The following is a 24,240-nucleotide window of genomic DNA, read 5'->3' as shown; positions in this document are numbered from 1 at the left end:
TAATCCAGTGTATGACTGTCCGTAGGTATCTGAGGTGATTTTGTTCTTATTAGGTCTAATTAGCGTCCCTGTCTCTACAGAAAGTAAATCCTAAACCTTGTGATCTTCTGTGGGTCTTGCAGGTCTTCCACCGTCTCCTTCCTGGACAGATGTTGAGGTGTAGCATCTGTTAGAGGTGACAGGCTGAGGATAAGCGGCCCCGGTTCTGTCCCATGAGCGTGGCTGGACCATCCGGACGGTGCCAGTGAGCGGGGCTGTGGCTGTGGGGGCCCGGCCCAGGAGGCCTCTTCCTTCATCAGCTGACCTGAGCTGCTCACACCATGGATCAGCAAAGAGACAAATACGGCGAGCGGCCGGCGAGGAGCACCAAAGTTTCCCAGGGAAGCCGGAGCGGGCACTCGTCCCGGCCGTCCGGATCCTCCAGCTCCTCTGGGGTTCTCATGGTGGGGCCCAATTTCCGTGTGGGCAAGAAGATCGGCTGTGGAAACTTTGGTGAACTGAAGCTTGGTGAGTGGAGTCTGAACTGGGAATGGGTTAGATACCAGTTCCAGTCACTGGGGATCAAGAAAGGCAGACAACAGATATGTGGGACCGATGTACACTACTTTTCAAAAGTCTGGGGTCACTTACAAATGTCCTGATTTCACCAGCGTCCAGATCGATCAGCTGGTTCAGTGGGCTGTCGTCCCTAACGGGGTTCCAGCTCACGCTCCTTTACTGCAGCTCTGTCCCTGTTCTTCTCTCTACTTTTCTGTCTGTCCATCTACTAACCTGCTCAATAAAGACAACAAATTAAAAAAAAGAAATGTCTTTATTTTAAAATATGATAAGATCTACTTTAGTCATCCCGGAGGAAATCATTTAGCCAGAATACAATACAGTAAAAAGGTTAGAGGAATATACACAAAATCTACTAAGCTCTGTGCAAAGACAGTCCAGTGGATTGATTTAAAGTGCTTTGGACAACCATGACCTGGATGAATGAGAACCTACACAGACAGCTCTGTGTCAAGAGGTTAGCAGTAAAATACAATAAAAATGCAAAGTGTCTGAAAGTGTTTGTGTGGAGTGTCTAGAAAGAAAAATAAAATAAGATACCACAGGTACAACATGTAAACTGTATACTAATAAGAAATATTACCAGAAAATGGGCTGAAGTAGAGCAAACAGACGTATGGCATTAGAAATACTGCACCTGAACAATGACAACACAGATCCTAAGTCTACGAGGAAAGAGTCTGATGATCTTGCACATGGAGAAAGGGTTAGAAAATTTGGAAAGAAAAGCATTTTTTATCCAATGAAGATACCATGAAATGAATGATTAGTGATTAGATTAAGACTCTCCTCTGGTTATGTGAGGTCGACTGAGATTGATCCGTTTGTCTCCTGCACTTCTGTCTGCTGTTCTTCTCTATGTTCCTAATCTGTCACTGTTCTGTCACTTTTATCATCCACTAAGATCAATATCTTAAAGCTTTATCCATATTTGTTTATAGGTTCATCTGTAGCAGCCTTCCTACTCTGCCGTTAGCCGTTAGCATAGCCTTAGCCGCTGTGAGAGAAGCTAACTTCCTAGTTTGTGGCAAAAGCTTGTTTCTTGTTCAGTTTTTTTTTAGGTTTTTTGTCTCTCCTGAGACATTTCTGAGACCACAGAGTGACTCCAGACAGACAGAGGACTCCGTTTCAGACCTAAAGTAGAGCATTTAATGTATTAACCCTCCTGTTGTCCTCATTTACAGGCACCAAAAAAATTAGTTTCCTGTCTGGAAAAAAAAATCCAAAAATTCTGCAAAAAAGTCCCCAAATTTCTGAAAAAAATACCTTCAGGCAGAAAATTCCAATAATTCCTTAAAAGTTTCCCTTAAAAGTATCTTTTAAAAAATCCCCCAAATTCTGTAAATATTTTTAAAAAATCTTCCCTAAAAATCCTAAAAGTCTAAAGTGATTCCATACTTATCAGTAAAACTTCTGATATTTTCTTTAAGAACATTCATATAAAAATCTACCAAAATCCAGTGAAATTTGCTGGATTTTGGTTATTTTTTTGTGAATGTTCCTAAAGAAAAATTTCAACATTTCTTTTTTTCCACCAGAAAATGTTCAAAGATTTCCCAAAAATGTTGAAAATGTGGACATCAGAAGTTTCACTGTGAACATATATATAATATATTTTTTTCCCTCGTCAAACTTTAAGACGGGTCAGTTTGAGGGTGAATGATACAGACACCGATAATCAGAAAATGCCAGATAGAGGCCACAGTAATGGACTGGTCTGTCCCTAGTCTCAGTCTTGTGTTATAAGCGAGTCAAAGCACAGAATAATGGAGTTTTGATGTGTAGCGGCACTCGGTTTATTACAGTTTTTTAGCTGCACATCTTCTCTTCTGGAGCTTTCTAGATATAGACGTTGGAAATGCAGATCATGAAGTCTTTTCAGAGCTGCTTATTCCCCACTGAAGCTGTTGTGAAGCCTTTAGTGGTCTTCTTTGTGTTTTAAAGCCTCTAATGTGTGCTTTTCCTTTCCTGCCTTATTTCAGGTAAAAATCTCTACACCAACGAGTACGTAGCCATTAAACTGGTAAGTGCACGTTTCTGTTCCTCACCTCTGATTTCAGAGTCAGTCTCAGGGTTTTAATGATTGACTTTAAAGCTCCTTATTATGATGGAAAACTGCTCCATTGCATAGTGGAGCAGTTTTTACATCAGTCTTATTAGGGTAGTTTCTTATTTCAGAGTCAGTGTTAGAATGAAATGGGCACTTATAACGAGAGTCCAAATAATAAATCAAATAAAAGATGTTGGTATTTGCTCTGTCCTTACTTGTAGAGATTTGACTGAAATGTTATAAATGTCTCACTAATGTGGTGTCATTACAGCGTTATAATGTTTAAGCTGAGCATTTCTGACTCTAAGCTTTAATTCTACATAAACTGCATGTTGTTCACGGTCATTGGCAGGTGGTTTTCAGAAATAGGACTTAAATGCTGCAGGTTGTTCCAGGGTGGTGTGGACGGTGTTCTGCTTTGTTCTGGTGGAACAGAAAACGTGGATGAGGTGTAGATGCTCGCTGGGCGTGTCCTCCCACTGGAACCTCCTGACTCATGCCCTGATTATTGCTCACCAGAGAGTTGTAATTTGCTTCGGTTTCAAAGCTCTCCACTCTCGCTGCTGTTAGCTGAGCTGACGCTGGGAGTGAAAATGTGTAGAGTTTCAAAAGCTGGTGGTCAGTGAACGTTTGGGGTCATGATAAACTCTTTAAATACGCTATCAGCCCATGTGTTGTTTTGTTTTGGAGCATTCACCACATTACTGGGATGTTTCAGAGATGACCTTCTGCGTCTGCTGACACGTTTGTACGCTGAGATGAGTCATCAGGAGTGTGCTTGTTTTAAAGAAAGGCCCTCAGTATTTTTCTTTACTGATTTATAGTGAACAACAACGATAACTGGTTTCTTTCAGGCTGTGTGGTTAAAATCATTAGTGGTTGTTTTCTGCAGGAACCGGTGAAGTCGAGGGCCCCACAGCTGCACCTGGAGTACCGGTTCTACAAAACTCTGGGCACCACGGGTAAGGTCACGCTTCTGCTGCTGTTTTTATGCCACTGCATGATAATGATGCGACTGTTTTGGAAGATCAGCCCAAAGATTTCATCATTTCCACAACAAGCGATTACTCAACTCAGGCTGCAGATTGGTATTAAGCCGGGTCAAAGCGTGGACGCCCACGTGCACAGAAAGTGTGCTGAGCAGTGACCTTGGTTGGAAATAGACTCAGCAGAGGTGCAATTCAAAATGAAGGCAGTAAAGCTCCTTTTAAACACATGCGGCTGATCTTTTTTCTCAGACGTAGCTCTGTAAGGACAGAAAACATGTTTTTATTTATTTTTTTCCTGCTTGGCGCTGCGTCTTCATTCACAGCTGCTTTATTAAAGTCATGGCTGAACCTGTGTTAAAGCCTCGGTCCTAATGTGTGCATGTTCATGGTTCATGGTGCTTCAGCCGTTATCCAGGCGACACGTTCTGCTGTTGGGCTGCAGTGCACGTGAGACGTCCACAACGAGCTGATAGGACCTCATCATCAGTTTTATGCAGCGTGTCTGCTCTGGGTTGGAACATATTTCTGGATACTCTGTGAATAACTGAGTGGTTTTTAAAATGTTGTGATAAATAATCCTGTAGTTTAAACGTGCACTAATTTCTCTGTTCATCTGGGACGTGATCACAGCACTGCTGTTGGCCTTATTAAGGCGACGTGGTGAATTTGTGAGCAAACAGTCATTATTATTATTATCATTATTATTATTATCATTATTATTTCCACACAGCAGCATCCGTTCAGAGCTTCACCCAGCAGCTGTAGCTCCAGTATTCCTGTTTTTATCTGCTGTCTCTTAATAGGATAAACAATCAGTCAGTTTGAAATGTAAATCATGATTTTAAACTTTGCTCTTCTAAACCTGTAAAGGCTGCAGACATGTTCATGTCTTCATGCTGTTGATGATTTCTCATTTGGTGATGCTTTAAATCATTACACAGTGATTACAGAACTAAAGCTTTATAATCACAGATCAGATCCTCATATCTGTAAGAAGGATTTTATTTAGATATTTCCCCCAAAAGTCCTCAGAGTCTGATCAGAACATCTCACAAACGTTTCCTCCATTAACTTAAACCTGACTGGACCAAACCGCTGTTCTGTCAGTTATTAATTATCTGCCAAACGTCTCATTTTGCTTAAATGTGAGCTCTCCTGATGAGATGCTGGTCTGAGATGAAGCTCTTCAATGCTTCTAAATGCTCCACTGACTTTAGTACCTTTTTGGCTAAAAGTTCTCATAATTATGGAACCAGATCCCAGAAACTAAACAAGTACAGAGAAATAAAAGTTTTTTTCTTCAGTTCTTTCAATCCAAATGTGGAAATATGTCCTCCAGTCCAATAAACAGTCATTATAACATTGTTGTAGTTTTTATTCTGCCTCCAGTGTGTTTTTAACTAACAGACTGTGTGTGTCTGTCTGTGCACTATAAACCTCATTATTCAGTGTTCTGAGGAGAACACGATGCAGTCAGAACAGTAGTCAGTCCTTCTCTGCCATTAACTCTGTCCTCCTGATGATTCCTGGATTTGTCATAAAGATTATCAGGTCTGCTGACGCATCGCTGCTGCAGGAACCTTCTGAGGATTAAATGACCACAACTGAGAATTAAACTAAGGGTACCAGAGGAAATGGGTGGGAAACACCAGGAACAATGGAACAATAGAAGAAAATGCCTTTTAAAAGTCATCCACTGGTGTCCTGGTAGAAATGGTCCAGACATGAAGGATGGTCTGAGTGGAGCTGTGGAGGAGGTCAGGGCTTAATGCTGTTAGATTTATTAACCCTGGTGTCGTCCTGTGGGTCAAATCAACCCGTTTTAAAGTTTGAAAATGTGGAGAAAAAATTATATTTTCACAGTGAAACTTCTGATTTCCACATTTTCAATTTGGTGGAATAAAAAAATGTTAAAAATGTTTCTTAAGAGCATTCACATTAAAATCAACCAAAATCCAGCAAATTCTGCTGGATTTTGGTTGATTTTTATGTGAATGATCTGAAAGAAAATATTTGAAATTTTGCTGATAAATATGGAATCATTTTAGATATTTTTAGGATTTTTGGGAGATTTTTACTCATTTTTAAAAAATATATATATTTACAAGAATTTTCTTGCCAAATTTGGTGGATTTTTTAAAATTACACTTTTAAGGAATTTTTGGAATTTTCTTCCTGAAGGTTTTGCAAATTTTCAGAAATCTGGGGAATTTTTTGCTGATTTTTTTCAGACGATGAAGCAATATTTTTTTGGTGCCTGTAAATGAGGACAACAGGAGGGTTAAGGTTGTCTTTATAAATCAGAGTGTCGGAATGAAGGATGGTATAAATGATAGTTTAGTGTGTAAAATGAGAGGTATTTTTTCTTGTAGCTTCTGATCCTGGATGTGCTTTTTGGAGTTCTACGTGCGTATATGATCACCTGACTGGGAGTATAATGGCTATTGTTTTGCAACGGCAGGGCTGGAAAAGGCCAACTGTGCGGAAACTCATTAAATATTTAGAGAGCGGGTCTGCCTCTTAGCGCTAACCTGCTCTGTCCTCCTCCAGATGGGAGAACGTGACCTCATTTCTTCTTGGCTTTGAGCTGAGCCTCGTTCCTCCCGGCTGATGTGGTCGTAGAGGCTCTTTATGAATTAATGCGGTTTGACTCAGTCAGGTGTTGTTTTCTGATGCATAACCAACTGTCACTGGATATTAACGAGGATGATTCAATTAAGAATCTAGCCTCTTCCAGTTGCTATGTGAGGACATTATGATACATTGTTGTGCCAAGGACAAGAAGGTTTTTGAGGAGAAAGAGGGTTTGTTCAGGGGTGGGTGGACGCTGTGGAGCTGTTAAAGGTCTTGGCAGGCAGACGTCCTCCTGAAACACGACACCGCCTCTGTTAGCATCCCAAGAATAAACACTTCCAACAGTGACAAAGCCGAATAGATTTCACAGACATGGAAAGGAAAGGCCTGTTTTCACTGATGTGGAGCCATGGATCACTGTTGAAGGAGACTGAAGTTCTCTCAGTGGAGAAATGATGGATTAGATCAGAGAAGTCAAACTCATCTTAGTCTGGGTTCTACATTCAGTCCAGTCTGATCGCCAGTGGACCAGACCAGTAAAACCAGTAAAACCACAGCATAATAACCCATAAATAACCACAGCTCCTGATGGTTCCTTTGATTTACTGCAAAAATGTTCACATTTAAGGAATTATCTTTGTACTAAACATCATGAACAACCTGACATTCATTAAGAAAAATCAGTTCAGTTTCATCAGCATTCATCCTCAGTTTATCATTTCCACATTACAACTTCCAGATCAGAGTGTCTACAAAGGAACACAACATTTAGTCACCTGGACCTGAACCATGGAGGAGAGAAAAAACAACAAAACAAGACAAAATGTTCCAAAAATGAGACGCAAAACGACAAAAGCAGGAACAAAATGACAAAAATAAGACAACCGACACGAAACAAAACAAAAAAGTACAAAAAAGAGACAAAGCAACAAAAAATAGAAAAACAACACAAGCGAGACAAAAGAAACAAAACGACACAAAACAGTGAATAAAGCAAAATGACAAAGATGAGACAAAAAATGAGGAAAAAAACTACAAAACATGAGACAAAAGTCATTTGTTGCGGGCCGCATGTTGGACAGGCCTGGATGAGAGGAAACCATGGTGCAGTGTTTTAGTGGACTTCTGGACGTTGGAGCTCTGTGGTCTGCAGAGGTCAGTTAAAGGGACTGACTGTCTTCATGTTTGGAATTATGGAGTGCTTGTTTCAACACCAGAGCTACTAAAAACCACAAATGCTGATTTCTCGTCGAGCTAGAGGAGAACAACCTTTTCAGCTGCTCCTGGACACAGTTTTTCACTTTTATTGCTTTTAGGAGAAAGTTTGAAGCAGTCTGCAGCACCGCTAATGTCCTGCTGTGGACCAGCATCAAAACATGTTTTAGACACCAAATAAAAATAGAATCCTTATCAGTGTAAGTCAGAGGTGTCCAACATGAGGCCCGTGGTCCAAAAGTGGTCCTCCAGAGGGTCCAACATGAGGCCCGTGGTCCAAAAGTGGTCCTCCAGAGGGTCCAACATGAGGCCCGTGGTCCAAAAGTGGTCCTCCAGAGGGTCCAACATGAGGCCCGTGGTCCAAAAGTGGTCCTCCAGAGGGTCCAACATGAGGCCCGTGGTCCAAAAGTGGTCCTCCAGAGGGTCCAACATGAGGCCCGTGGTCCAAAAGTGGTCCTCCAGAGGGTCCAACATGAGACCCGTGGTCCAAAAGTGGTCCTCCAGAGGGTCCAACATGAGACCCGTGGTCCAAAAGTGGTCCTCCAGAGGGTCCAACATGAGGCCCGTGGACCAAAAACGGTCCTCCAGAGGGTCCAACATGAGGCCCGTGGTCCAAAAGTGGTCCTCCAGAGGGTCCAACATGAGGCCCGTGGACCAAAAGTGGTCCTCCAGAGGGTCCAACATGAGACCCGTGGTCCAAAAGTGGTCCTCCAGAGGGTCCAACATGAGGCCCGTGGTCCAAAAGTGGTCCTCCAGAGGGTCCAACATGAGGCCCGTGGTCCAAAAGTGGTCCTCCAGAGGGTCCAACATGAGACCCGTGGTCCAAAAGTGGTCCTCCAGAGGGTCCAACATGAGACCCGTGGTCCAAAAGTGGTCCTCCAGAGGGTCCAACATGAGGCCCGTGGTCCAAAAGTGGTCCTCCAGAGGGTCCAACATGAGGCCCGTGGTCCAAAAGTGGTCCTCCAGAGGGTCCAACATGAGGCCCGTGGACCAAAAGTGGTCCTCCAGAGGGTCCAACATGAGACCCGTGGTCCAAAAGTGGTCCTCCAGAGGGTCCAACATGAGGCCCGTGGTCCAAAAGTGGTCCTCCAGAGGGTCCAACATGAGGCCCGTGGTCCAAAAGAGGTCCTCCAGAGGGTCCAACATGAGACCCGTGGTCCAAAAACGGTCCTCCAGAGGGTCCAACATGAGGCCCGTGGTCCAAAAGTGGTCCTCCAGAGGGTCCAACATGAGGCCCGTGGTCCAAAAGTGGTCCTCCAGAGGGTCCAACATGAGGCCCGTGGACCAAAAGTGGTCCTCCAGAGGGTCCAACATGAGGCCCGTGGTCCAAAAGTGGTCCTCCAGAGGGTCCAACATGAGGCCCGTGGTCCAAAAGTGGTCCTCCAGAGGGTCCAACATGAGGCCCGTGGTCCAAAAGTGGTCCTCCAGAGGGTCCAACATGAGGCCCGTGGACCAAAAGTGGTCCTCCAGAGGGTCCAACATGAGGCCCGTGGACCAAAAGTGGTCCTCCAGAGGGTCCAACATGAGGCCCGTGGTCCAAAAGTGGTCCTCCAGAGGGTCCAATCCGGCCCTCAGAGTGGAAAAATTCCAGAGAAGACATTAACTGCAGATTGTAAATTATTAAAACTATAAATTTAAAATCATTTCTAGACCATGACAAGTTGTTTGGATCAGAAAGTAAAATACTGGATTGCTCATTGTTCTTTTGTCATTTTGTGTCTCATTTTTGTAATATTTTGTCTGTTTTTGTTGTTGTTTTTTTTGTCTGACTTGTCGTTTGTCTCATGTTTTTGTTGTTTTGTGTCTTGTTTTTTTAGAATGTTTTGTCTTCTTTTTGGTTGTTTTTTGTCTGCCAAAAATGCTTTTTGTACTCAAAGGGAAACATTAGGAGTTGTTCTAACAATAGTATAATTTTGTTTCTAAATTAAAGTCAAAGCTTCAGGTCAGTTTTTATGTTAGGCTGCTTTAACTTGTGAAACCTAAAGATTTATATACAAAAAGCAAAAACATTCCAAGTTCTGGATGATGTACACCCCCTGTCAAAAGTTTTAGGACACTTTCTCATTCAAATAAATTAGAACCTGTCCTAAAACTTGTATATATTTGTAACATGTATTTATGTAACACAAATGATCTCCATGTACTTTTTATCATACAACTGCTCAGGAAACACGCTAGCTCAGCTCCCTATCAATCTGAAAAAGCTTTTCTTGGTGTGAGGATTTAATGCAACATATTCTGGAATTCAGGACGCTGAGATAAAAGGACCATTCCTCTCAAAAACAGTTTGGAACTTTACAGCTTCATGTATAGGAATGTTCTGTTTTGGTCTTTAATGTGGAAGCTGAACTAAAATGGGTTGGACCCCGCTGGTTTAAGTGTTTGTGGTATTCATGATATTCTCACCACTTTACATCAGACAACACTGTCCTTTGGTACTGTGCTTTCTCAGCTGTAGAGCTTCTTTATTCCTGCTTCACCAGAGAAAGTAAACGGCTGCATTTATGTGTAGGAATGTCAAAGACCTCTTTCTAGGAGGCTAAAATATGTTCATCACTTCCCTGCCAGCAGTCCTCTCTGCTTCCTAAAACCGACTTTAGTGGCCACCATATCTGCTTTAACTATAAATAAGTACCTTATTACAACTCTCCTTTCCAGCTTTATTTATCGTACAGTTGGTGGCTGTAAATGTTCCATCGTTTACCAACATTTAGAAGAATTCAGACTACTGAATACCCTTTGTATGTACGGCTGTGTACCACATGGAGTACAGTAGTTATAAAGGTCAGTAAATGAACAGTTTCTCAGCCATCAATGCATATTTAGGGAAAGCAGAAGCAGGCCGGCAGATCTAAAACAGAAAGAGGCCAACTTGATATGAGAATGGAGCTGAGCAACCAATTAAAAGTGAATCATCTCCACGGCTTTTCCTGTCCAGAACGAGCCTTTAGGGGGTGATACGTACGACAGAAAGCCCCATCGATCCATCTGCACTAAAGACGATGAGTCTGTCTTACCGGATCGTAGTCTGGATGTTTTCCAGTTATTTATGAACATTTCATAAACAGAAATGGATAAATGAAACCCCAACAAACAAAACATGTTGGAAAAATATACAGTACCAGTCAGAAGTTTGGACACGCCTTCTCATTCTGTGCTTTTTATTTATTTTTATTATTTTCTACATTAATACTGAAAATTAACACTTTGTTGTTTACAACATAATACTGTATGTGTTATTTTATAGTTTGTTGTCTTCAGTATTAATCTAGAATGTATAAAATAATCAAATAAAAACCATTTAATGAGATGTGTCTGGTCGTGTATATTTATTTTTTATTGTCATTTTTAAGCTCTAATTTTCCTTTGGAGAATCCCTAAAACCTCTGTGTGGGGCAACAAAATGTCCTCAATGCATAAAAAATCCCACAAAACTCCCAACCTGTGCAGCCTGAGGGGTGGGTCTCTCCCAGCATGCATCGGGGCACAGCATAGACAGATGATGAAACTTTTACAGCGCTGACGCACACATCCTGTATATAAGCAGGAAAACACACCTACAGTCCATTTAGAGTCACAAACTCCCCTGACCTGTGGGAGGAAACCCACACATCACGAGGAAAACATGCAGTCTTCTCACACAGTAGTAACGACATAGTTTCTATGTTTTCCTCCAGTATTGGGACATGCTCTTTGATGCTGTGCACATGCATGATGAAATGTTGGTGTAACGCGTGTTTGTTGTGGAGCAGAGCCCTTCTAATCGGTGTCCTGTGGCCGTTACAACACAATTACAGCATAAACTAGTTCTACAGCATGTTTGGCACAAAGGAGATCAAATAGGACTTTGAGTAAAAATTGACTTTTTTTCTTTTTTTGAACAGCAGAACAACTACTAGCAGATGGTTGAATAAAACATCCGAGCTAAGCTCTGGTCCCGTCGTCCAGACAAACGTCTGATCTGACAGCAGGTTGAAACACCGTGAAGTGGATGAGAACCAATCACATTCATTCATCTTATTCCCCTTTCATCATGAAGCGCTGCAGCCGGCAGCTCTATTAGATTACAGTAATGCATAGGAAAAGGTATTCAGCCGGTTTTATTCAGCGATACGTCTACTGAAGTCCACATCAAACCTGCTTAGGACTTTTGTACTGATCTCTAAGGGTTGAGCAGCATGAAGTAAAAGCTGAAATTCAAAAGCTTATCTAACAATCTGCAGCCATTTTCCTCTAAAGACCCCCACACTCTGAGAGGTTTCCAGCCGTCCCAGACCAAAGATGACAACGGTGAGAGAATGGTGAAGATATCTTTGGTTTTGGCTCTAAATCGGTGGTCCTATGTCGCACTGTGAGACAGGTTCAAGGACGACCGTTGTCATGGTGACCAAAGACAAGCTGCCATAAATTCTGGATGATCATCTTACAGTGTGATGCTGCTGGACCTACAACAACTAACTAACCAATAGAAATGCAGGATGAAATGACGTACTGATCAGTAAACCCAGTCAGATGATTTATGGAGACAAAACACATCAAAACAAGCCTGTGGGATTTAAACAGACAAGTGTGTTTTGTTGGAAATTGATAGACCATAACAGTAAATGCTAACTTAAAAAGCTAGGTGATGCTAACAAGTTCATGTGTGGCTAGTTTCCCTGTGATTGTAGGGTTCACGTTTGGCTAGTTTCCCTGTGATTGTAGGGTTCATGTTTGGCTAGTTTCCCTGTGATTGTAGGGTTCACGTTTGGCTAGTTTCCCTGTGATTGTAGGGTTCATGTTTGGCTAGTTTCTCTGTGATTGTAGGGTTAATGTTTGGCTAGTTTCTCTGTGATTGTAGGGTTAATGTTTGGCTAGTTTCCCTGTGATTGTAGGGTTCATGTTTGGCTAGTTTCCCTGTGATTGTAGGGCTCATGTTTGGCTAGTTTCCCTGTGATTGTAGGGTTCATGTTTGGCTAGTTTCTCTGTGATTGTAGGGTTAATGTTTGGCTAGTTTCTCTGTGATTGTAGGGTTAATGTTTGGCTAGTTTCCCTGTGATTGTAGGGTTCATGTTTGGCTAGTTTCCCTGTGATTGTAGGGCTCATGTTTGGCTAGTTTCCCTGTGATTGTAGGGTTCATGTTTGGCTAGTTTCCCTGTGATTGTAGGGCTCATGTTTGGCTAGTTTCCCTGTGATTGTAGGGTTCATGTTTGGCTAGTTTCCCTGTGATTGTAGGCTCATGTTTGGCTAGTTTCCCTGTGATTGTAGGGTTCATGTTTGGCTAGTTTCCCTGTGATTGTAGGGTTCATGTTTGGCTAGTTTCCCTGTGATTGTAGGCTCATGTTTGGCTAGTTTCCCTGTGATTGTAGGGTTCATGTTTGGCTAGTTTCCCTGTGATTGTAGGGTTCATGTTTGGCTAGTTTCCCTGTGATTGTAGGGCTCATGTTTGGCTAGTTTCCCTGTGATTGTAGGGTTCATGTTTGGCTAGTTTCCCTGTGATTGTAGGCTCATGTTTGGCTAGTTTCCCTGTGATTGTAGGGTTCATGTTTGGCTAGTTTCCCTGTGATTGTAGGGTTCATGTTTGGCTAGTTTCCCTGTGATTGTAGGGTTCATGTTTGGCTAGTTTCCCTGTGATTGTAGGCTCATGTTTGGCTAGTTTCCCTGTGATTGTAGGCTCATGTTTGGCTAGTTTCCCTGTGATGGTAGGGTTCATGTTTGGCTAGTTTCCCTGTGATTGTAGGGTTCATGTTTGGCTAATTTTCCTGTGATTGTAGGGTTCATGTTTGGCTAGTTACCCTGTGATTGTAGGGATCATGTTTGGCTAATTTTCCTGTGATTGTAGGGTTCATGTTTGGCTAGTTTCCCTGTGATTGTAGGGTTCATGTTTGGCTAATTTTCCTGTGATTGTAGGGTTCATGTTTGGCTAGTTACGCTGTGATTGTAGGGTTCATGTTTGGCTAGTTTCCCTGTGATTGTAGGGTTCATGTTTGGCTAGTTTCCCTGTGATTGTAGGGATCATGTTTGGCTAATTTTCCTGTGATTGTAGGGTTCACGTTTGGCTAGTTTCTCTGTGATTGTAGGGATCATGTTTGGCTAATTTTCCTGTGATTGTAGGGTTCACGTTTGGCTAGTTTCCCTGTCAGTCTGCACAGAGCAAACTTCATGTCATGCACAAAGATTATTTGATTCATATGGTACAGTGTAATGAGATGGGAACTTATAGGATTGTTAAAATCGCACTGTGTTTAGAGTCCTAAACAGAAGTAAATCATGCTTTGCTGTTCTGCTCATTCCCTCACCAATGCTAGTGTGGACGTTTTGTTGAAGCTGCCGTCTTTGTTTGTCTTTTGCATTTCACTCGTTTGCAGTAAATAGTAGAAATATCCTGCAGACCCAGTCAGTGCTACACCCAAGCATCTCTCTCATTATGTTGAACAAAATTGGATGAGAGAAGTCAAAAGTGGTACCTACAAAATTGGTATCTTCCATCAAAGTCTTCCTGCAGAATTAGACTGTACTTTGCAGATTCAGCCTTCTGTGGTGGCTGTTTTCTACTTTTACTTTTCGACGCTGGTGGTTCTTCCGTCCCTGGTGTTCCTTCTGCTAGTTAAAAGCTTGACCAGCCTCATTTTCAATTAACCAACTGTTTATTTACAGCACATCTCCAATCTCAGGCCTTCCACAGACACCCGTGGTTTCAAGGCACTCATTCCTATGGTCCAATTAGCGACCCACAGAACTCCATGATGGTGTCCAGAAACCCAGGATGGAGCTCAGTGGGGCTCCTACATGCCCATATGCTGGCTGACAGCATTCATGCCACCTTTCAGTGTGTTTTTCATCACCCAGCCGGCAGGTCAGATGTCTTCAGTGACATACTCAGTATAAATATGTGAAGAAATGACATCATGACATTTAGCTTTCTTAAAATCAGCCTCTAGTTTAATGACTGGAGCCGGACGATAAGTTTATGGTGGAAATTTAAAAACGTCTTAGAACCGTCTCCCCTATCTGTGTCTGTCCATGGGTTGAGTTTGCAGATGGAAAAAGTCTTTAAGTTTGTCCATTGACACAGATATTATGTTTCCAACATATTAACCATATGAACTTTATAAGGAGAAGAAATGTCACTTTTTGTGTTTGCATGCTGTTTTATGTTCCCCACACGGCCCCAAAAAAGCCAGTTAATGCAGATTTAAATGAGCATAATTATAATAAATCCCGTTCAGGCAGAAAAAAGCCCTGTAAAAACATGCTGTATACACTAGTTTATTATGATTAAATGCTTCCAAAGTAGTTGTTCTTGGTTTTTATGCAGTGAGCGGTATCTTAGACCGTTTATTTTTGCTAAATTAAAGTTTCCCCTGTAGGTCACAGTGCCATGTATGAAGATCTGGTTTAAATAGAACAGGGACACACAATAGTGCAAAGGACTCATCCTTTATGTTTATTTGCCAGATATATAAGGTTGTGTGCCTGTAGTGATGTGTTTACATTCATATATGGAGATGTGTGCATTCAAAAATAGACGTATTTGTTCAGATATGAATGATCATCTGCATTATAATGGGATGTTTGGTTTGTTTTCCTTTTGTTGTGTTATTTTACACACACAACACAAAGAAAGCTGCTTCATGTCGTCTCCATCAGTTATTTAATGCTGGAATCAGCAGATTGTCATTATTCAGGCTCTGGCTTTAGGATCTGGGACATGAAAAGCAATCAAGGCTCCTGTACTTTTGTCCTGAAACTTCTATGCAGTTCTGTATTTCCAAGGACTGAGCTAAGTGGTCTGATAAGTCAGGGCTGTGTGATTGAGGCTTTCTTTGAACTTTCTGGAGAGTGATTTTATTTAATAGTTCTCTGACTAGCAGTTAGCCGGAGCAGACTTTGAATCATGCTCCCCTGAAGGCAATTAGCAGTTTGACCTGATTTCTCTGTCTTTGAAAGTAAAGTTCAGGATGTGGTCATGATGAGGGCAAAAAAATACCGACAATTACAGATAATTAAAAATGAATGCATCCTGGAAAACTTTAGACTTCATAGTGTGTGTGTGTGTGTGTGTGTGTGTGTGTGTGTGTGTGTGTGTGTGTGTGTGTGTGTGTGTGTGTGTGTGTGTGTCTGTGTGTGTGTGTGTGTCTGTGTGTGTCTGTGTGTGTGTGTGTGTGTGTGTGTGTGTATACTTGTTTCTGCTATCTCGGTGGGGACCAAAAATGAGGTCCCCACAAGTTTAAACAGTGTTTTCTTGGCCATGTTGTTGTTACTGAAAAAAGTAAAAGTGCAAAAACGTTTCTTTAGGGTTGGACATTGTTTTGGTCTGGGTTAAGATTAGGGTTAGATATGAATGGGAGTCAATGGTAGGTCCCCACGGGAATAGCAGAACCAGACATAGGTGCGTGTGTGTGTGTTGCTCAGTGAGACTTTGCTATAATCTGGTCTTTGTGTGCTTCATTAACAACTGCAGAAAGAAAATAAAACCTCTTCAGATTACAGTTTTAGGCATTAAGCTCCCTCACTTTCCAGAAGTTTAACCTTCAAGCCACACAGTGAAGTCATTTAGGACTCCAGCCGTATAATTATATTTGCCGTTTTTGTATATTTCATCTGAAAAATGTTTCCTACCATGAATTTGTCCGTCTACTTGTCCTACAGCTGCTCAGTGTTTTTCAGGGATCGACCAGCTGGTGTGACCAGGATAATGGAAACTTGTCCCTTAGGACCCCACGAAGATGTATAAGTTTTTTACTATTGTTGATGTTGGTTTTATTTCCTTCTTTCTACCTATAATCACTGTATTTCAGTGTTTAGCAGTGTTGCAGACCTAGAGCAGAAAGATGTACTGTTGCAGAAGCACTGAGACAGATTCTTGATTAGCAAAGTGATGATAAAAAAGCTCTACTGATGGAGATGAGTCAGTATCTGACAATGAAGATCATATCTCTGACATGTCAGACCTTTCTGGGATAGAATCTGACCATGAGGTCCATCGTCAAGCAGGTGATCAAGATCTGCCTGTAAGGAGAGCAGGTAGAGGTACATACATGTAAAGTGTCACATGCATGTGCTCTATGTGAAAGCCAGCGTGTCTAGAACATAGCCCAGAGGAGCTGCTTATGAAGACTTCCTGAGACATCACTGGTAGCTGAATCTAATGACTACTTTTCAGGACTTTTATGCAGACTTGGCGTCTCATTTGGACTGTTCCACTGTTCAGATACTTCAGTCATCTAAACACTTCTCTGCATGCTACACTGCACATCAACAGACGTTTGTGTAGATTCTGTTTTTCTGTACTTCTGATTTAGTATTGAGGAAAGTTTAAAAGCAGTGGCAGACAGAGCGTCTCTAAAAAATGTTCTTGTGTTCTTATTGTGAGCCAAATTGTTCATATAGTTTTTACTTTAGCTCTGAGTCAAAAATGATTAAAATCCATGAGTAATTACATCAGAATATTTTAGAATATCTGTCTTAAAATACAGTGGAGTGGATTTGGTATGAAAGCACAAAAAGAGGCACTAAAGTAGACGTATTCCTGTATTAAACATACCGGGGTCATAAATGACATTTTAAGTAGCTTGGTCGCTTGAGGGTTAAGTTCTTAAAGGATCATCAGAACAGTAAACAGCCCATCCCAGACTGAACACTGTTAGTAAAATAAGAAGTGAAGGATGATGTTTGGAGCAGAGAGGATGGGATGTGAGACAGCGTTTAGTGTTCAGCCTTCAGTACAGGTTCTATCTGGAGGGTTGGGTTGTTCTTTAGGCTCAGTGTTCAGCCAGCAGCTCCTCTGACCTCACTGACCTCCTGCAGCTCCTCCTCCAGTCTGATGGCTCACCTTGGACCTAATGAAAAACATCATCAGTCACCAGAGACAGGAATAATAAACAGTCACCTTAACTGTCAGAATGAGCTCCAGTTTATACAACTGACAAACACTCAGGGTACGCTATGATCTACTCTCCCCCAACACATTTCTGTTTACTGTCTGAGCTCCTACCAGGCTCTCTGAGATCTTTGATGTGCTCCACAATAAAGACTTGAGGTTACTAGAAGACGATTACAGGGATCTCTGTGTCTCCTGTGAGTCTAACTTGTGTCCTTCTTGTCTTCAGCTGAAGGTGTGCCCCAGGTGTTTTACTTCGGGCCGTGTGGGAAATACAACGCCATGGTCCTGGAGCTGCTGGGCCCCAGTCTAGAGGACCTCTTTGACCTTTGTGACCGGACCTTCTCTCTGAAGACCGTCTTAATGATCGCCATCCAGCTGGTGGGTTTAGAGCTTCATTTGACACAGGAAGTTCCTTCTACTTGTTCTGATTGATTCAATGCTAATATTTAACATTGGTAGGGACTCTATGCTGATGATTCCTCCATGAATTTATTAAAATAGCTCAGTATTTACCTAATTATTCATCACCTAAAGATACTTCTCTAATTTAGCCATCATTTTACCTATCTATATAAATCTTTTCTCTCTGTTACTATTAATCTAGCAGTCCTTATTCACCATCTATCCAGTGTTTATCGGAGTATTTTATGCATTTATAAGTTCCTTTCAATTCGGTATTTATTAGTTTTAGCTAACCATTAATCCATTACTTTCAGCTGAAAGTTTCTGCCATTAATTTTATGCTTTTGGGTTTTTTTTTTTTGATTATGCAGTGCAGAGAGGCAGTTTAACTCACAGCCACATAAAAAATGTAAGAACAGATGCTAATAGATATCATGAGTTTAGGCGTTTCAGTTAGAATAAAACATCATCAGGAGCAGACCAATAACTGAGCAGAGTGCTGTAGATTATGTGGTGATGTAGAAAGTCCACTTTACCAGACACTATGGTGCTTTAATGCACCTCATGGTGGATTCAGAAGATTCTCCCACACAATTAATTACATGCTGTAACATCCATCAGCCTGTTTTTAGCGGTGCGTTTTCATTCATTCTGATGAACTGTTTTTATGCTGCTGATGAAACTTAAGGACATTTAAGCTTTTTCTAGACATTTCACAGCAGAAGTTCTCCTGGTTTTTAAGGAATTCTCTCCCCTGAATCAGTGAGAAGGTTTTACTTTGAAACGAAGGAGACAAAAAGTTGCAGCACGTCGTCTGATGTCTCTTTTTAGCTTCAGCACTCAGATTAGTGATTTTTAAAGAGGTAAATAAGTTTAATAAACATATTTATGCACAAAAACTGAAGCTCCTCTTTTTAGTCTTTAAACTGATAACCATTACTTTGTCTTTACATTCTCAGACAAACATTTCCCAACATGCTACAAATCAGTCATGTTTCTGATCATCTCTTATATTTTATTAATATTTAGTGTTGTAATATCCTGTGATAACTTTTGCTTTGGTGTAGATTTCTAACTTGCAAACAAAAAAGCACTCCATAGATATTTATCCTTTTTCCTCCATTCCTGTGGTAAACATCCAAAATAAACGGTTTCTTTTCCAAAGGAATTCAACATTTAACCCTCCTGTTGTCTTCATTTACGGACACAAAAAATACACTTTCCTTGTCTAAAAAAAATCCAAAAATTCAGCAAAAAAATCCCCAAATTTCTGAAAACGTACAAAACTTTCAGGAAGAAAATTCCAATAATTCTTAAAAATGTTTCTTAAAAGTTTTTTTTTTAAATCTCCCAAACTTGACAAGAAGATTCTTGTAAATATTTCAAAAAATGAGTAAAAATCTTCCAAAAAATCCCCAAATATCCAAAGTGATTATATATATATATATATATCAGTAAAACTTCTGTTTTCGTTAAGAACATTCACAAAAAAGGTTTTTATGTAAATGTTGTTAACCCTTTAAGCTTCAGTCAATTCCAGCCGTTTTCAGTACAAAAAAATCGCTAATATTCTATTTTTAAATTAAAAAAAATTACGAAAAATACGGGGAATATTGGACGGGCATCGCGAGGTGCATTTCCTTGAAAACGACCGATTCGGGGATTTTATACCGACTTCAGGACATGTTTTGGACAAAATAGTTTCCTGGCTTGTGTCATCTGATGTAAAAGGTTGGATTATGGCCGTTTTTTGTGGAATCTTTTTTTCTGTGTGTAATAATAAACCCGGAAATGTGAGTCGCGCTGTGTGCGTTGAAGCCGTGTATAGAGAACGGATGGATGGATATTTGTTTTTGTCGGACAAATGTGTTTTTCTCACCCGCTGTGGTAATCACATCTGAAAGTGGTTTATACCGGCGGATTCATGAGAATCTAAGCTTTCCATCGGCGTATAGTGTTTGTATAATCGCGTTTGCAGCCGTCGGACATTCTTGAAATTCCTATGCATTAAAGAAACATTTTCAACATTTCTTTTTTCCACCAAAAAATGTTCAAAGATTTCCCAAAATGTTGAAGATGTGGACATCAGAAGTTTCACTGTGAATACATATATATTTTTCCCACATTTTCAAACTTTAAACCGGGTCAGTTTGACCCTCAGGACAACACCAGGGTTAAAGACGTCTTTCCATGAACGTCCTTCCTGCTGTCCAATCAGTGGCAGTCTCAGAGGATGAGAACATGCAGACCTTACAGTCTGATTCTACAGTTTGCTCTGTTGACAGATGAGTAAAACAACAGATGTGACTGATGACACAAGCTTGGTTCTGTTAGGAACGCGTGGCTTTCTGGCTGCTCTGACGTGCTCTTGTACGCCCTCATAGTCCAAAAATAACACCAGTAGAGTCTATTAAAAAAAAAAGTCACGGTCCAAACTCACAATTATGAACGGAGTCATCAATTTATTTTCTCATCAAACTTAACAAAGAGCAAAGTCTTTCCTACAGTCTGCCACGCCACATTAAAAACAATTACTTCTTGTTTGCGCCACACCTGTGGCCTTTAAATCCACAGGTAACTAGTCACAGCACCACCTGCTGGTTACCAGCTGAAATGGCTCCAACAATCTGGATAAACCTAGTAGGCATCCTTCAGAGTTAGAACTTTATTGTCACAGCTGGAGTCCATGTTTTGGGAGTTTTTCCCTTTTCTTTGGTGTGTTGCAGCTTTTTAGTCCATAGAGGCCAGACAGAGTCGGTTCATTCACAGAAACGGCTCCTGACCTGCCTGGAACGCCTCAGTAGAAGTTCTGGTTTTTCATCTGTTGCTTATTTACATCACCTTTAATTTGCATAACACCTACCGGCAGCTATTCTGGCACCACCTCAAACAAAGCACGAGAAGCTTCATTGGTATCCGTCACTGTTTCCAGAGTCCCGTCTCCCTCCTGTCCTCATCAGGCCACCAATCACCGGCTTTCTGCAGGGAATAAAGACGCTGCAGCAGGAAAGACTGTAAATGTGTTCTAGTAGACCCAAAAAATACAATTATGAGCCTGTAAATGTGCATAATATGGGCTCTTTGAACTTACACACCCAATACGTTGAGCAGCAAATAGCAAAAGCTGCTGATTGAAGATAAAACAGGTTCTTAGAAATTCATGCTTCTTTCATTCAGTGACCTGGTTCTGGGATTTGGTGGGATAAATCGGAGCAGCAAAGCATCATTCAGTTCCTCCAGGATTTCATGGTGTTTTTCCAGATTTTTCTCCCTAAAACGTCTGAATTCGTGGCAGCTTTTCTAGTAAATTGTGATGTCAGTTGCAACGTTTGAAGCGTATTTGCTGCGATGAAATTGCAGGAGACAGTGACGGTTGTTAACAAGATTTTGAAACATGTTTCAACATTTTAATGGGCAATATTTCTTTCTAAACTAATTCTTTAACGCTCCAACTCATTTCCACAAACTGGAACACCACGGTGGGAAACTAGCAGCCAGATCCTGGTTTAACATGAAGTGGTTGGTAGATTTTAGGCACTAAATGATCATTTATGTTGAATGAATCATGTTTGGACATTTCTGTCTGATCTGGATCAACAGCTTCCATCACGGTGATCTGTCTGCTCTGTTTCCGCTCCTTTCAGACGTTCTCCTGATATGTTTGGAGGCAGAAAAGTGTTTGTCAGTCGATGGTTTTCGTTTGTTTTCCACCACAGTATTTCACGGGTGTAAAACAGTTTAGCTCTGCTTTGGTGAAGAACATCAGGAATTGTTTTTACGTCTTCAGCAGTAATTTTTGTTGGTAAATGAGAGACATCAGAATGGGACATGTCTGCATCTTCAGACCAGAAACAGGAAGTGATGTCAGTGACGTACGTGCGTTATGTTTGGGACTGCTGTGATTGGTGGAACTCACGGGAGGCGGGACAAAATTATGGAAAAGTTGCAGTGATTGGATGAAATTTCAAGGTCGCTCAAAATTCACAGAGATTGGTTGAATTTGTGTGAATTGTTGCCATCACAACATTGTGAATTCCTGGAGGGACTGATTATTTAGGATAGGAGAGTCAAACCGATCTTAGTTCAGGGTCCACATTCAGTCCAGTCTGATCTCCAGTGAAACCAGTAAAACCACAGCATAATAACCTGTAAATAACCACAACTCCTTTGTTTTAGTGCAGAAATGTTCATTCTGAAAATGTTCACATTTCACAAATTATCTATTAAACTAAACATCATGAACAACCTGACATTTATGAAGAAAAATAAGTTCAGTTTCATCAGCATTCATCCTCAGTTTATCATTTCCACATCACAGCTTCCAGATCACAGAGTGTCTACAAAGGAACACAACATTTAGTCACCTGGAACTGAACCATGGAGGATTTTACTGCATGATCAATGTGACAAAAATCAGACAAAACAGACACAAAATGACAAAAGAACAATCTAATGTTTTACTTTCTGATCAGAACAACTTGTCCTGGTCTAGAAATGATTTTAAATTTCTGGTTTTGAAATGAATGCATAAACGTCCGTATCCAGCTGTTCTCCAGGGTCTGTGTGAGCACAGTAATGCAGAATGTGGTGGGTTTGATGTGACCACATGTCCACAGAGCAGCATCAGAGCAGACTCTCCTGTTTCCTGTAAGGAAACTAGAAATTTGGTCGGAGTCGGGCTGAAGCTGTCAGAAAGAGCAGAGCCATCACTGAATCTCATTAAGGAGCTGCCTCAGACGTCTCAACATTTCTAACATTTCATTTTGTCAGCACAAAATCTGCAGAGCTCTTGAAATATAGATATCCTCTGCAGATTTGTAAAGGAAGCGGCCAAACAGCAGAACATGGACCTGGTGTTTCAGAACCACTCCGTCCTCTCATCTCTTTATCTCTGGCACAAAGGAGGGTTTCACTTTGATCCCATCTTCAGCTACAGTAAAGGACCACACCAGCACTAATTACACACGTGGACAAAATTGTTGGTACCCCTCAGTTAAAGAAGGAAAAACCCACAATTCTCACTGAAATCACTTGAAACTCACAAAAGTAACAATAAATAAAAATTTATTGAAAATTAAATAATCAAAATCAGCCATTACTTTTGAATTGTTGATTAACATAATTATTTAAAAAAACAAACTAATGAAACAGGCCTGGACAAAAATGATGGTACCTCTATAAAAGATTGAAAACTATTTGACCAGAGTGACATGATTAACTCAGGTGTGTCATTTAATTGACATCACAGGTGTTTCCAAACTCATAATCAGTCAGTCTGCCTATTTAAAGGGAGACAAGTAGTCACCCTGCTGTTTGGTGAAAAGGTGTGTACCACACTGAACATGGACAACAGAAAGCGAAGGAGAGAATTGTCCCAGGACATCCGAAAAAAAATGATAGACAAACATCTTAAAGGTAAAGGCTATAAGACCATCTCTAAACAGCTTGAAGTTCCTGTGACAACAGTGGCTCATATTATTCAGAAGTTCAAGACCCACGGGACAGTAGCCAACCTCCCTGGACGTGGCCGCAAGAGGAAAATTGATGACAAATTGAAGAGACGGATCGTTGGAATTGTATCCAAAGAGCCCAGAGCAACCTCCAAAGAAATTAAAGGTGAACTCCAAGGCCAAGGTACATCAGTGTCAGATCGCACCATTCGTCGTTGTTTGAGCCAAAGTGGACTTCATGGGAGACGACCAAGGAGGACACCACTGCTGAAAAAAACTCATAAAAAAGCCAGACTGGAATTTGCAAAAATGCATGTTGACAAGCCACAAAGCTTCTGGGAGAATGTCCTTTGGACAGATGAGACCAAACTGGAGCTTTTTGGTAAGGCACATCAACTCTATGTTCATAGACTCAAAAACCAAGCATACGAAGAAAAGAACACTGTCCCTACGGTGAAACATGGAGGAGGCTCAGTAATGTTTTGGGGCTGCTTTGCTGCATCTGGCACAGGGTGTCTTGAAAGTGTGCAAGGTACGATGAAATCTGAAGACTATCAAGGCATTCTGGAGAGAAATGTGCTGCCTAGTGTCAGAAAGCTTGGTCTCAGTCGCAGGTCATGGGTCTTCCAACAGGACAACCATCCAAAACACACAGCCAAAAACACCCAAGAATGGCTGAGAGAAAAGCGTTGGACTATTCTAAAGTGGCCTTCTATGAGCCCAGATCTGAATCCCATTGAACATATGTGGAAGGAGCTGAAACATGCCATTTGGAGAAGACACCCATCAAACCTGAGACAACTGGAGCTGTTTGCTCATGAGGAGTGGGCCAAAATACCTGTTGACAGCTGCAGAACGCTCATTGACAAATACAGAAATCGTTTAATTGCAGTGATTGCCTCAAAAGGTTGTGCAACAAAATATTAAGTTATGGGTACCATCATTTTTGTCCAGCCCTATTTCATTAGTTTGTTTTTTTAAATAATTATGTTAATCAACAATTCAAAAGTGATGGCTGATTTTGATTATTTAATTTTCAATAAATTTTTATTTATTGTTACTTTTGTGAGTTTCAAGTGATTTCAGTGAGAATTGTGGGTTTTTCCTTCTTTAACTGAGGGGTACCAACAATTTTGT

General features: G+C 41.1%; 2 protein-coding genes across 17 annotated transcripts in view; both read left to right on the top strand.

Moving 5' to 3' along the window:
* The window catches only part of csnk1g1 (casein kinase 1, gamma 1), a 49,361-nt gene that overhangs the window by 8,691 nt on the left and 16,430 nt on the right, over nucleotides 1–24,240 (top strand). The window contains 4 exon segments of the mRNA XM_051936762.1: nucleotides 123–507; nucleotides 2,541–2,581; nucleotides 3,501–3,570; nucleotides 17,478–17,629. Of these exon segments, the coding sequence (XP_051792722.1) occupies nucleotides 321–507; nucleotides 2,541–2,581; nucleotides 3,501–3,570; nucleotides 17,478–17,629 (450 nt within the window). The 5' untranslated portion in view covers nucleotides 123–320.
* Nucleotides 5,625–17,470, top strand: LOC127530310 (uncharacterized). Of its 16 annotated transcripts, none has more exons than XM_051936822.1 (3): nucleotides 5,625–12,193; nucleotides 12,601–12,668; nucleotides 12,871–17,470. In XM_051936822.1, exon 1 carries the CDS (start codon nucleotides 7,607–7,609, stop codon nucleotides 8,987–8,989), a length of 1,383 nt encoding a protein of 460 aa, XP_051792782.1. In that variant the 5' UTR covers nucleotides 5,625–7,606; the 3' UTR covers nucleotides 8,990–12,193; nucleotides 12,601–12,668; nucleotides 12,871–17,470. The 16 variants fall into 16 exon arrangements, 10 of the variants coding, with proteins under 10 accessions (XP_051792782.1, XP_051792738.1, XP_051792764.1 ...); XM_051936778.1 differs by having other exon boundaries at nucleotides 12,702–17,470; XM_051936804.1 differs by having other exon boundaries at nucleotides 12,601–12,769.

The sequence above is a fragment of the Acanthochromis polyacanthus genome, chromosome 2, assembly GCF_021347895.1.
Source record: "Acanthochromis polyacanthus isolate Apoly-LR-REF ecotype Palm Island chromosome 2, KAUST_Apoly_ChrSc, whole genome shotgun sequence".
Lineage (NCBI taxonomy): Eukaryota > Metazoa > Chordata > Actinopteri > Pomacentridae > Acanthochromis > Acanthochromis polyacanthus.
The sequence above is the reverse complement of the archived record's forward strand: the minus strand, read 5'-3'. Positions and strand labels throughout refer to the sequence as shown.